We start from the raw sequence: 15,079 nt of genomic DNA, 5'->3' as shown, positions 1-15,079 counted from the left end.
TAGGGAGAAAATTTATTTATTATGTAATGATAAACCTACTGTTTTTGCTTCCCAAGTGACATGCCATGGAGTCAAAACTCCTTATAATAGTCTTAAACAGGCACTTCTGTGTTGAAGACAGAACTTATCTACCAAACATGTTAGAGAAATGTTTATTTCATTGATAAAGATTTAAGGTGATATAAATACACATAATTCTTTCATGTTTCTGCTTTTATGTCTTTAATGCAAGCATAATTTATACCTTATGGAATTATACATATGCCAGGGAATTGTAATCTTTAAGTCCAAATTAAATTTTAGGTTTGTTTGATGCAAAAGATACATAACAAGAAAACAAAAATTTGAATGATAATTTGTCAGTGTAAAATGAAATACCAGGTAAGCTGATTTGAAAACAACACTAAACAGATATTTTTAAAACAGTTAAACATAGTTATTAAGGTACTATTTTACTGAGACCAACTAAGAGACAAAGGGTGCATATATGACAGATTTTAACTAGAAAATGCTTTTGTAAAAAAGCGCATGTCTCCCCCAATGCAAAGTCCTATAGGCAAGAAGTCAATAGCGGTCAGGAGCGAAAGTCAAAGAGACACTGATGGTTGGCTGCAATAGGGATCATCTACTTGGCATGTCCAGTCATCCCGCTAAATTTCAACACTCTTGGCCTAGTGGTTCTCAAGTCACTGTTCAGGCTCCTGTGATCTTGACCTTTGATCAAGTGATCTCAAAATAAATAGGGGTCATCTACTCTGCATGTCCAATCATCCTATTAAGTTTCAACATTGTAGGTCAAGTGGTTCTCAAGTTATTTCCAAAAAATGATTTTACATGAACAGGCCACTGTGACCTTGACTTTTAATAGACTGACCCCAAAATCAATAGGGGTCATCTACTCTGCATGTTCAATCATCCTATGAAGTTTCAACAGTCTGGGTCAAGTGGTTCTCAAGTTATTGATTGGAACTGGTTATCAATGTTCAGGCTCCTGTGACCTTGACCTTTAACAGAGTGACCCCAAAAACAATAGGGGTCATTTAATCTGCATGAACAATCATCCTATTAAGTTTCAATATTCTGGGTCAAGAGGTTCTCAAGTTATAAATGGTTTTCCATGTTCAGGCCCCTGTGGCCTTGACCTTTAACAGAGTGACCCTAAAATCGTTAGGGGTCATCTACCCTGCATGACCAATCATCCTATTAAGTTTCATCATTCTGGGTCAAGTGGTTCTCAAGTTACTGACCGGAAATGGTTTTCAATGTTTAGGCCCCTGTGACCTTGACCTTTCACAGAGTGACCCCAAAATCGCTTGGGGTTATCTACTGTGCATGACCAATCATCCTATTAAGTTTCAACATTCTGGGTCAAGTGGTTCTCAATTACTGACCGGAAATGGTTTTCAATGTTCAGGCCCCTGTGACCTTGACCTTTAATGGAGTGACCCCAAAATCGATAGGGGTCATCTACTTTGCATGTACAATCATCCTATGAAGTTTCAACATTCTGGGTCAAGTGGTTCTCTAGTTATTGATCGGAAATGGTTTTCCATGTTCAGGCCCCTGTGACCTTGATCTTTGATGGAGTGACCCCAAAATCAATAGGGGTCATGTACTCTTTATGACCAATCATCTTATGAAGTTTTAACATTCTGGGTCAAGTGGTTCTCTAGTTATTGATCGGAAATGGTTTTCCATGTTCAGGCCCCTGTGACCTTGACCTTTGATGGAGTGACCCCAAAATCAATAGGGGTCATGTACTCTTTATGACCAATCACCTTATGAAGTTTCAACATTCTGGGTCGAGTGGTTCTCTAGTTACTGATCGGAAATGGTTTTCAATGTTCAGGCCCCTGTGACCTTGACCTTTGACGGAGTGACCCCAAAAACAATAGGGGTCGTCTACTCCAGCAGCCCTACAACCCTATGAAGTTTGAAGGTTCTAGGTCAAATGGTTCTCCAGTTATTGCTCGGAAATGAAGTGTGACGAACGGATGGATGGAAGGACAGACGGACGGCCAGGGCAAAAACAATATGTCTCCTGGGGGAGACATAACTAAGGGTATAATTATCTGTTCAAAATACATGGTACGAAAGAGAGATTGGTGTTTGTTTTTTTTTCAGTGATATTCTAAAAAATATGATAAACCTGTCCCTTCTAGAAGTAGCTACTAAGTCTTATATAAGACGATACATGCTCTAGATGAACTTCTTACCCAAATATAAATGTATGGGTAAAATGATGTTTTAAGACTTTTTTTCAACATAATGAGAAAGGTAATGAAATATGTAGAACTGTACAGTTGTGCACGTAACATTACATGACTAATATGTGTACAACACCTGGAACAAAATATAACTGTGTATTCCAAATTTCATGTGACAATATTGACTTCTCATTGAAAAAAAAAGATCTGATTTTTACCTATACATAGCAATTTGTAGAATGGCATCCACTTTGAAATCAATGCAAAAAATTAGTTCCCACTAAAATTCTAGACTGTCAAATCAGTAATATTCATTGGGAACTACGTTTTTGTGGATTTCATACTTTAGTCATTCCATGAAATTATATCCCAGACAAGCAGAAAAATTCCAATTCAATCTACATTCAAAAATTGAAATCCACAAATTCATATTCCCGTGAAATTGACGTTTTGACTGAAAGCACGAAATCTGTACTCACAAAATTGAATGACTTCACTGTATAAAATTAGCAATATAGTCCAAGAGTAAAATGAATATGGCAACTACTAAATTTACACCCAACAGTCCACACAAACTTTGGTAATGTTTTTGTAAGTTTGTAATGCTCTGTGCTTCCGAGAAATCTACCCTTACCTATTATCTTTTTAATACCTTTCATATTTTCATAATTATAAAGAACACTGTCACACGACATTTGGTCTTTCTTTTACAACAATCTTACCACCATTGATGTTAAACTCAGGGATTGTGGCTAAATGTAAGAAACATAATCAGTAACTAATTAAATACACCAAATACTAAAAAACCATCACCTACACAAATTTTTTTAAAGTTTGATTTTCACCATCAAAATAGCTGCATGGATACGAGTGGCTTCAAACAGCTCAAAGCTGCATTTTTTCTGCTGTTGTAGTTTACCGGACTCAATCTGTACCGAACTCAATCTATACCGTACTTTATCTATACCGTACTCTTTCTACATGTATATAGTATGCAGCCTAAGATTTTAAGCAAATTTACAGTATAACATACAAACACTGCCAAGCAAAATGCCTTAAAAGGTCACACCTATCCAACTCCTTCCACTTCAAACAACTACCTTACATGACCCGAACAAAATTTCAATGGTAATTAAATAATTTATAAACTTTTTAAAAGCGTATCATTGATTCGATGGGTTTTCTACATAAATGCATACCTGTCCATTCCATAAAAAAAAACAAGAGGGCTAAGATGGTCCTAAGTCGTTCACCTGAGTAACACACAATAACAGTGTTAACATGTTTTACCTAGTGATTTCATGGAGACAAATATTCTGACCAATTTTCATTACGATTGGACCAAAAAAACTTGGCCTCTTGAGTGAAAACAAGCTTATTCTTTTGTTTGACCTGGTGACCTAGTTTTTGACCCTACATGACCCAGATAAAAATTCATACGATATTTTATGCACACAAACATTCTGACCAAGTTTCATGCACATCAAATGAACAAGAGTGTTAACAAGCTTTTCCTTTGATTTGACCGGGTGACCTAGTTTTTGACCCCATATGACCCAATTTCGAACTTGGCCTAGGAATCATCAAGATAAACATTCTGACCAAGTTTCATGAAGATAGGGTTATCAATGTGGCCTCTACAGTGTTAACAAGCTTCTCCTTTGATTTGACCGGTGGACCTAGTTTTTGACCCCATATGACCCAGTTTCGAAAGTGGCCTAGAAATCATCAAGGTAAACATTCTGACCAAGTTTCATGAAGATAGGGTCATAAATGTGGCCTCTAGGTTGTTAACAAGCTTTTCCTTTGATTTGACCTGATGACCTAGTTTTTGACCCGACATGACCCGGTTTCGATCCAGGCCTAGAAATCATCAAGATAATCATTCTGTGAAAGTTTGTATCAAATCATAGCATAAATGAAACCTCTATATGGATGAAAGGGCCAAACACGAAAATTTCCCCCTTCCAGGGGCAGTAACTCCAGAACCCATGATGGAATTTAGCCGGTTTTTGAAAGGAACTGAAATCTAATTGTGACTTAAGTTGTGTGTAAGTGTAGTTAAAGTCAAATATAAAATGTCACTTCTATTGTGTTCACAAGGTAAAATAACAAATTTTGGCTCTTTCAGGGGTCAATAAAGGGCTGTAACTCCGGAACCTATGATTGGATCTGACAGATTCATCATGGAATCGAAGATTTACTGTTGTTGAAGATATTTTGCAAGTTTGTATCAAATCAAACCACAAATGAAGTCTCTATATGGCTGCAAAAGCCAAAATAGCAAATTTTGGCCCTTTAAGGGGCCATAACTCTGGAACCAATGATGGGATCTGGCCAGTTTTCGAAAGGAACTGAGATTTTATGCCAAAACAAGTTGTGTGCAAGTTTGATTAAAGTTGATTGCAAAATGTGGTCTCAATTGTGTTCACAAGCCAAAAATAGCAAATTTTGGCCCTTTAAGTGGCCATAACTCTGGAACCCATGATGGGATCTGGCCAGTTTTCGAAAGGAATCGAGATATAATGCCAATACAAGTTGTGTGCAAGTTTGATTAAAATTGATTGCAAAATGTGGTCTCTATCGTGTTTACAAGAAATTGTGAATGGATGACGGACAGACGACAGACAAAATGCGATCACAAAATGATAACAAGAGGACCATGATGGTCCTGAATCGCTCACCTCTTCCCACATGACCCAGTTTTGAGTATGACGTCGTTTTTTCTATTATTTGATATAGTGACCTTGTTTTCGAGCTCATGTGACTCAGTTTTGAACTTGACCTAGATATTATCAAGATAAAAATTCTGACCAATTTTCATGAAGATCCATTGAAAAATATGGTCTCTAGAGAGGTCACAAGGTTTTTCTATTATCTGACCTATTGACCTAGTTTTCGAAGGTACATGACCCTGTTTTGAACTTTACCTAGATATCATCAAGGTGAACATTCTCACTAATTTTCATGAAGATCTCATGAAAAATATGGCCTCTAGAGATGTCACAAGGTTTTTCTATTTTTAGACCTACTGACCTAGTTTTTGACCGCACGTGACCCAGTTTCGAACTTGACCTAGATATCATCAAGACGAACATTCAGACCAACTTTCATACAGATCCCATCAAAAATATGGCCTTAAGAGAGGTCACAAGGTTTTTCTATTATTTGTCCTACTGACCTAGTTTTTGAGGGCACGTGACCCAGTTTCGAACTTGACCTAGATATCATCAAGGTGAACGCTCTGACCAATTTTCATGAAGATCTCATGAAATATATTGCCTCTAGAGAGGTCACAAGGTTTTTCTATTTTTAGACATACTGACCTAGTTTTTTAAGGCATGTGACCCAGTTTCGAACTTGACCTAGATATCATCAAGGTGAACAATCTGACCAATTTTCATGAAGATCTTGTGAAATATATGGCCTCTAGAGAGGTCACAAGGTTTTTCTATTTTTAGACCTACTGACCTAGTTTTTGAAGGCACGTGACCCAGTTTCGAACTTGACCTAGATATCATCAAGATGAACATTCTGACCAACTTTCATAAAGATCCCATGAAAAATGTGACCTCTAGAGTGGTCACAAGCAAAAGTTTACGGACGGACGCACGCACGCACGCACGGACGGACGACGGACACCGCGCGATCACAAAAGCTCACCTTGTCACTTTGTGACAGGTGAGCTAAAAACATATAAAAAATTGTTTATGCAGCATCTGTCAAGCCTAATCTTCCAGCTCCAAAATACATTTTGATAAAAGAATAAAATGACTTGGTACATCAAGAAGTAAACCAGACTTTCTCAACTGTGTTGCTCAATTCATATTATATTCAAATAACAAATAGTCAAACAAGACAAACAAAAAATTCAATTATGTTTTTTATAACAGGCCCAAAACTTCTGAAGAGGTGGTTACCCTAAAATGCTATTTAAATCCAAGTTTTTATCAGATCTTTGGTGAAAAGTGAGTTGGGTTTTACGGCGAATCGACACAGAAAGGTCGTATATCGCCGATCTGGTGAAAAACACTCCTGTCGCAAGCATTATTGGATGAGCAGAAAACCAGAAAACATACATGTCTGCACATAATACAGGACAAAGCCATTCATTCCTTAAGCAAAGGGTAAAAGATTGGGTCTTTCATACCAGGTATGACTGAAGAGTGGAAGAAAGTTGGAAATACACATGAAAGGACGAACATATTAAAACCTGATGTAGCCAGTCAGTCAGATAATGGACTGCTCTGAAAAACTGTCAACAACTGTAAATATTTTAAAGCAGTACTTTGGTTATGTTTATACTTTAGATGCCATGGAATTTTAATTTTTATACTAGTGACTTTACGTAAAATTATATACCGCATACTTTAGCAAAGTACAAAATTTCTTTAAATACTAAACATTTCAGCAACATTACATCCCATCTGAAAACTTAAACATTAAAGTTAATGCATCTAAATGCAAATATCAAACACAGAGGACATGTTTCTGTTTCAAGCAATAACTCTGGTAAAGTAACAAATTAGAGTTACCTTTCCTTGATGTTACTCTTCAATTTGAAAACAAAACAAGTTACAGCATGCAATTTTCAGGCAAGTAAGAGAGACATCAAACTCATTTTTACGTCATAATCTATGCATGCACACATTGCATATTTGAACAAAATGCATTCAAATGTAGTAAGCATGCATATACTTCAACCATGCATATAACTCTACGTAACTATAGTCTATAAAAGTTTTGTGCATGCTACATTCCTAATATTTGGCAAACTAAAAACATCAACAACATTGAATTTATATAACTTTGCTGTTTTTTTGTTTTTCGTTTTTTTTTTTTGGAGGGGTGGGGGTGCGGTTTTTAACTGCTTGCTGAACGCTAATAATAGTAAAATAACTTGCAGCATTTTATAAACCACCAACAATCCTAAACAAGAGGACCATGATGGTCCTGAATCGCTCACCTCTTCCCACATGACCCAGTTTTGAGTATGACCTCGTTTTTTCTATTATTTGACATAGTGACCTAGTTTTTGAGCTCATGTGACCCAGTTTTGAACTTGACCTAGATATTATCAAGATAAAAATTCTGACCAATTTTCATGAAGATCCATTGAAAAATATGGTCTCTAGAGAGGTCACAAGGTTTTTCTATTATTTGACCTATTGACCTAGTTTTCGAAGATACGTGACCCCGTTTTGAACTTTACCTAGATATCATGAAGATGAACATTCTCACTAATTTTCATGAAGATCTCTTGAAAAATATGGCCTCTAGAGAGGTCACAAGGTTTTTCTATTTTTATACCTACTGGCCTAGTTTTTGACCGCACGTGACCCAGTTTCGAAAATGACCTAGATATCATCAAGGTGAACATTCAGATCAATTTTCATGAAGATCCATTGAAAAATATGGCCTCTAGAGAGGTCAAAAGATTTTAATAATTTTAGACCTACTGACCTAGTTTTTGACCACAGTTGACCCAGTTTCAAACTTGACCTAGATATCATCAAGATGAACATTCAGACCAACTTTCATACAGATCCCATAAAAAGTATGGCCTCTAGAGAGGTCACAAGGTTTTTTTATTATTTGACCTACTGACCTAGTTTTTTAAGGCACGTGACCCAGTTTCTAACTTGACCTAGATATCATCAAGGTGAACATTCTGACCAATTTTTATGGAGATTCATTCACAAGTATGGCCTCTAGAGAGGTCACAAGGTTTTTCTATTTTTAGACCTACTGACCTAGTTTTTGACCGCACATGACCCTGTTTCGAACTTGACCTAGATATCATCAAGCTGAACATTCAGACCAATTTTCATACAGATCCCATGAAAAATATGGCCTTTAGAGAGGTCACAAGGTTTTTCTATTATTTGACCTACTGACCTAGTTTTTGACGGCACGTGACCCACTTTCGAATCTGACCTAGATATCATCAAGATGAACATTCAGACCAACTTTCATACAGATCCTATGAAAAATATGGCCTCTAGAGAGGTCACAAGGTTTTTCTATTATTTGACCTACTGACCTAGTTTTTGAAGGCACGTGACCCACTTTCCAACTTGACCTAGATATCATCAAGGTGAACATTCTGACCAGTTTTCATGAAGATCTCATGAAAAATATGGCCTCTAGAAAGGTCACAAGGTTTTTCTATTTTTAGACCTACTGACCTAGTTTTTGACCGCACGTGACCCAGTTTCGAACTTGACCTAGATATCATCAAGACGAACATTCAGACCAACTTTCATACAGATCCCATGAAAAATATGGCCTTTAGAGAGGTCACAAAGTTTTTCTATTTTTTGACCTACTGACCTAGTTTTTGATGGCACGTGACCCAGTTTCGAACCTGACCTAGATTTCATCAAGGTGAACGTTCTGACCAATTTTCATGAAGATCTTGTGAAATATATGGCCTTTAGAGAGGTCACAAGGTTTTTCTATTATTTGACCTACTGACCTAGTTTTTGATGGCACGTGACCCACTTTCGAATTTGACCTAGATATCATCAAGATGAACATTCAGACCAACTTTCATACAGATCCCATGAAAAATATGGCCTTTAGAGAGGTCACAAGGTTTTTCTATTATTTGACCTACTGACCTAGTTTTTGATGGCACGTGACCCAGTTTCGAACTTGACCTAGATACCATCAAGGTGAACGTTCTGACCAATTTTCATGAAGATCTTGTGAAATATATGGCCTCTAGAGAGGTCACAAGGTTTTTCTATTTTTAGACCTACTGACCTAGTTTTTGAAGGCACGTGACCCAGTTTCGAACTTGACCTAGATATCATCAAGGTGAACATTCTGACCAATTTTCATGAAGATCTTGTGAAATATATGGCCTCTAGAGAGGTCACAAGGTTTTTCTATTTTTAGACCTACTGACCTAGTTTTTGATGGCACGTGACCCAGTTTCGAACTTGACCTAGATTTCATCAAGATGAACATTCTGACCAACTTTCATAAAGATCCCATGAAAAATGTGACCTCTAGAGTGGTCACAAGCAAAAGTTTACGGACTGACGGACGCACGCACGGACCCACGGACGACGGACGACGGACACCGCGCGATCACAAAAGGTTTACTTACCATATCTCAACACTTAACAACCATGAAGACTCATTCTAAACAGTCAGCCAATTCTCAGTGTAATTCATAATTATGCAGGTAGCATATTTACTTATATTGTGTAACATAAACATATATGCATATTTTACATGAAACTTACTTCTACTTAACATAACACACACACACTTAACGATTTTAGCTCAACCTTTTGACAAATCTTTAATTTCCCAGGTGAATATTTTAACAAAGTTGTTATGAGTTTGTCCATTTTCATTGTTGCAAGCAATAAAATATTCACAAAACTCTATGACTTTTTTAAAAAAAAAAAGCAAAACTTCAATATCTCAAATTCAAAGAAAAAGAATTCTTGAAAATACAAAAACAGCAACATATAAATCCAATGTTGTTTCCAATCAAACACTCTCAAAAATTAGAATAAAAATAAATCAAGCAAAGCATTAGATGATACCTTCTCTGCTGTCTGGTTGATTAAATCTGGCCATGCATAATTCTGGTATGAGCTCGATATAAGCTGGCAATGGGGATAGTAAAATAATATGGATTTAAATATATGGGTAAATTGTGTACATTTTTTTTGTATATGTAAGAAATATACATTTTTTAAACACAAATTAATTTTTCACCTGCTGTTTTCATCATAAAATGAGATATCCAGATATGCAAACAAGGTATGATAAAATAGACGTTTCAATAATTTAACATATAACTAAGGGTAAGAAGGAGTAAAACTTTCCGCCTTTGTTCAATTACTAAATTTTTCTAGCTTCATTTCAGTGAAAATGGCCTATTATTCTTCCAGGTGTATAACATTATGTCATAACACGACTTGCTAGCTTTGACAAGAAGAAGAATGTAGAGGATCCTCAAGGAACCATTTCAGATATAAGTGGGTACATGGATAGTACCACCGACCTTCCACAAACTAGCTTTTACAAGTTCCTCATAATAAAGAATGTTTTTGTGTAATATGACGCCGACAAAATTATTGGTAATACAACAACTTTCTAGCTTTCTGAGGAAGACCCCAAGTGCTCCTCGAGGCAGTTTTTCAGGAACGAGCTGTCACCGAGTTTGAACCATCAACCTTCCATCAGCCATTTGGATGGCTTCCTCTCAAGAAAGAACTCTATACACAGGCAACATTTCAAGCCCTGAGGGACAAATAATTCAAATGAAGAAAATGAATATTCCATTACAATACATTTTAAGTATATAAGATTTTTTTTTCTTATTTTATTGCAACCATGATGATACAAGCATTCAATTCCTATATGCAAACTACCAGGGTGCAAAAAAAGCATAGCTATTTTCTCTTTTGCTTATCAGTGTGAAGCACAGTCCATTACTTCTACCCCAAGCAAAAGTTGCAGAACATTATATTTTCGCATACATGTATAACATTTAAAATGGAATAAAAATCATCCTTTTTATACTCCAGACAAAAAACATGGCAAAGAATAAATTTACAGGTGTCTTAAGTCAATTGTTGTTTAAATTAACTCAATTAAAAACAACTTTGGGAAGAATAACATTCCGAAAATTTGTGGTGCTTCCAAATAAAGGAATAAAAACTAACTGAAAAATAAATCAATAATAAATCTCTAATGAAATATTTAGAATGACTATTACAAGAATAAGACTTACTGGGATGACAAATCACTACATATAAATTATGTACAACTTGTATATATAAAATGGAAAGGAAAATTTATAAAGAAATATTTACGAGAAGAAAAAAAAATACATTTAGGAGATGACAGAAAAGGCTCTTTTCAGAAAATAGTCTAAACCCATACACTGGTTTCTAACAAAATTCTGGTTAAAGAAATATTACATACAGTATGGTCTTAGGCAACCTATGTTCATATCATTATCTGTTAGTGCATTATTTGTAAATATTTTAAAAGAAATATTCATACTTTTCACAATTAAAAAAACTTCAAGCTGTGACTAATGACAGTCAAATAAAATATAATTATTCTATGCTAATTAGTGGGTGTCTTCAAAAATTTGAGTTCAACTGAGAAAAAAAAACACTCAGAAACTAAAAAAGCATGGCAAAATACATGCACTTGTGAATCACTGTGGCTTTCAAAATCTTTAAAAACCAACTCTATGACAAGCAACCTTTATGCACTTTAAATGCTACAAATCTGCAATATCCAATAATATCTGCACTGCATGTTGTGAAATCGAATTTGGTGATTCAACAACCAAATTCCGCAAGCAGTCTCAGTGACTCAAAATAATTCTATACCACTGCATTTCCTTTAGGTCAAAGTTTTTACAAATCATTACAAGACTTTCCCATTTCTGGTTTGCAAATATTAACTTTTTACAGCATTTTTCTTTCTTTAAATGCATTATTCTAGCTGGAATGCCAACAAACTGCTTATCAAGCAATTGCAGAAGGTTGTCTATTATAATAAATTAATATATTTGAATAATTTCGTTAGAGACAACACTTCATATCTAAACTAGCAAAGGAGTTCAATCATTACAAAAAATTCCTTTTATATATAGTTTTTTCTGTAAAAATCACCCATTTTGCATGAAGCCAGGTTTCTAAGGAAAATATTGAAATACAATATATATTCAATTACGAGCATCGTAACACTGTTTTGTTTCAATCAAATTTAGACAAAAAAAATATCCATTAAAAAAAAACATCTGATATATTTTTTTAACTTAGAATGGTTCTAAATACAGTGAAGCAGTATGTATACTAGCAATTCAGAAGGGTACATAGTTTAGTAAAAGTCACTCCTGGGTTGGTATATATCCAACTTTCTGAGAGAGGAATTTACACTTTATCAACTGAAGGGTTACTTTCCTTTATTCTTATATTCTCAATCTAATTAAGAAGGACAACACTACCTACAGTTAAATTTTACATTGACAGGAAATTTTGTCTGCATGCTTTTCGACTGAAGTAATGGCAAATCAAATATTTTCGACAATTATGTCTAAATTTCAGACCCAAACCTTGGATGAATACCATACCCATCCTGTATAATATGATCACCTAGTTTCAAGCTCAACTTTTCATGTTAACCTTCTCAAACTGATATTTCATCTCTCTAAACCTGTTTTCATGTGTTTCAGCCATGAACTCTTGACCAGTCTTAAGCAAATACCTCAAAATTACCACAGTACCTAAAAAGTACAAAGAGCTGTATTTCTGACCAAACAAAAATAAAATATAATTTTTTTTTTAATTTGGAACTTTTGCATTCTACTTTGCTGAGTTAAAAAATACTCAATTGGAGAAGGTTAGAGGATAGAAGAGCCTGATATATGTTCTGTAATTCTGATTGGATACCTACATTGCCACGCCCATCCAACATCTTTAACATGAGACTTTCTGCCTGCTCCCTCGTCGTTTCAAAATTGTTCCGTGTCTTCAAAAAGGAAAAGGAATAACGTTACTGTTTCTATAGAAGTATCTTACAACTTTCTTCTTCAATTTCATAAAACAAAGAAGAAACAAGGAATATTTCTGTGCCTGAAAATGTCTATACTTTTATCAAAATCTGTTTCGAAGCTAGTCTAAAAATTTGCTATTGGTCAATTTCAAACTTGTTAAAAAAACAACTTATCAAATGCTAGAGTTCCAAGACTGGTCTAAAAAACTAAGAACCCAAATGAGTACTGATATAAGATAGCCGAGTTCCCTGTGTCAACCTGGGGTTTGACAACACTGATGCAACAGGCTAACACTTAATATTCAGATTTCTTTTTTCATTTGTAATCAAAATATTTATTATTCCTAAACATATACCAAATTTATACATCTGCATTGGCCGAGTGACAATTTGGCAAGACTTTAAAACAGAAAGTTGATTTCTGTCAGATATCACATTAGCCTTGTATCTGGCAATTCATTTTATTACATATATCATTTTACATTTTTTCATCATCTTCCTGAAAATAATATATCACTTAATCAAAATTTTATGTACTCAAAGTGAAATTTTAAAGAGCAATTAAAGTGTAAATTACAGAATCAGATATGAACTGTTAAAACAGTTAAGATTAAATATTGTACTGAAAGTGCTCAACAAGGAAACAAAAAATGCACCTATTACAAACTGTAGATAATTCTCCTATGAGATTTTCTGTGGTCTAAGCTGGAGCAGAAGCAAGTTACAGAATGGACTCCATCCAAAAAACAAACTTTACTGTCTTATTTATGTAATATAATGAACTTACCTTTTGTAATGTATGTTGGAGAGTGGCTAAATATGGTTTACTATCAGCAGCTGTTTCGTGGCCTGTGAATAGATTGAAACATTTCACATGACTACATCAAAATGTGAAAAAATACATAATTCATCTAAGCAATTAAAGATTTTACTTTGTACATAAAATGTCTCATTTAACAAATTTTATTACTCCTTTCTCAATTTTGATTTAATGCATCTGTTTGTCTAGGATAGCCAATCTATATCAACTTTAACATGAAGAGGGTAACTTTCACATATTAAGTGGGTAACTTTTGTACAATGAACTCAACTTTCACATGAAAAGGGTAACTCTCATATAGAGGAAAACTTCAAACGAAGATGGTAACTTTCAAATGAGGGTAACTTCCACATGAAGCAGGTAGCTCTCACATAAATGGGTAACTTTTACATGAAGCAGGTAATGCACAAATTAAGCTGCTAACTTTCATATGAAGCAGGTAACTCTCACATGAAAAAGGAAACTTTGTAAGAAACTAGTTACTTTCACATGAACCAATAACAAGGATAGAAGATCTCTGGACAAAATGTCTTACAGAAAAAACTCAAAGGAAGTTATTGAATTAAAACATTTAATCAGGAAATAAATGTTTTTAAACTGATCTAAATATAACAGCTCAACATGATGGTATTCTATAGGCTTACCTTCATGGTAAAATGTGATATAAAACATGATGGTGTTCTATGTACTTACCTTCATGGTAAAATGTGAGTAAACTGTACATGAACACAAGCAGCTGAAAAAATATTCAGATGATTTTCTTAGTTTTATAAATATGACAAACATAATAGGTATTTGTACATATACACACTGAAAGAATCAAAGAATCTATGAAGGAAAAAATCCTAAGTTTGTATCCACAAATCTCTTAATTTCAACATTATATCTCATGCAATCAAGCTGTATGGAATAATGGGCATTATTACCAGACTTGAGTTATATATTTAATATGTCTGTTTACCCATGAAGCATTAACTACAATTCCAATAGCAGAATGTACAATGATACAATGCATATTCCATGTGTGTACTGGAAATTATTACATCACATATATTTAGTTTGACATCCAATCCAATTATGTCTAACATAATAGGAAAAATAGACTTATCACATTTTAGCTGAACTGATAAGCATGGTGCTGTGTATTATAACAGCCTTGTGGACATACAGATCAAAGTGCATGAAGTTGCTAATCATTAAATAAATCTAAGCATGTATATGTACAGACAAGAAATAAAACTGCCATTAATTGAAATCTAACACTCACTATTTCAACAAATTCAAATTTTTTCCTCTCCTGCACCTCTTGTAACTGTAGCACATATTTCATGGACTGTTCATAGAACCCTCGTCTTTCTAACTCTAATGCAGCATCAGCCTGTTTTACAAACAAACTTACATCAACAATGATTTACAATACACTGCAAAATATCTTCTTTTTGTTTTGTTCTTTGTACAATTTTCAAGTTTCATAACCGAAGAAGACTCAAAAGGTCAATATAAACATGAC

At 34.7% G+C, this 15,079-nt stretch overlaps 1 protein-coding gene across 12 annotated transcripts in view; it reads right to left on the bottom strand.

The window, feature by feature from the left end:
• Positions 1-15,079, bottom strand: part of LOC123557739 (rho GTPase-activating protein 26-like) — a 100,809-nt gene that overhangs the window by 50,662 nt on the left and 35,068 nt on the right. For 10 of the 12 annotated variants that reach the window (XM_045349390.2, XM_045349393.2, XM_045349394.2 and 7 more), the window contains exons 6-11: positions 14,837-14,947; positions 14,263-14,305; positions 13,537-13,598; positions 12,651-12,725; positions 9,773-9,835; positions 2,930-2,959 (exon numbers count right to left, since the gene is read on the bottom strand). In XM_045349390.2, coding sequence (XP_045205325.2) covers positions 2,930-2,959; positions 9,773-9,835; positions 12,651-12,725; positions 13,537-13,598; positions 14,263-14,305; positions 14,837-14,947 — 384 coding nt within the window. The remainder of the gene's footprint in view (positions 1-2,929; positions 2,960-9,772; positions 9,836-12,650; positions 12,726-13,536; positions 13,599-14,262; positions 14,306-14,836; positions 14,948-15,079) is intronic. The other 2 variants (XM_045349391.2, XM_045349398.2) reach the window with 2 other exon arrangements.

The sequence above is a fragment of the Mercenaria mercenaria genome, chromosome 5 (assembly GCF_021730395.1).
Source record: "Mercenaria mercenaria strain notata chromosome 5, MADL_Memer_1, whole genome shotgun sequence".
Lineage (NCBI taxonomy): Eukaryota > Metazoa > Mollusca > Bivalvia > Venerida > Veneridae > Mercenaria > Mercenaria mercenaria.
The sequence above is the reverse complement of the archived record's forward strand: the minus strand, read 5'-3'. Positions and strand labels throughout refer to the sequence as shown.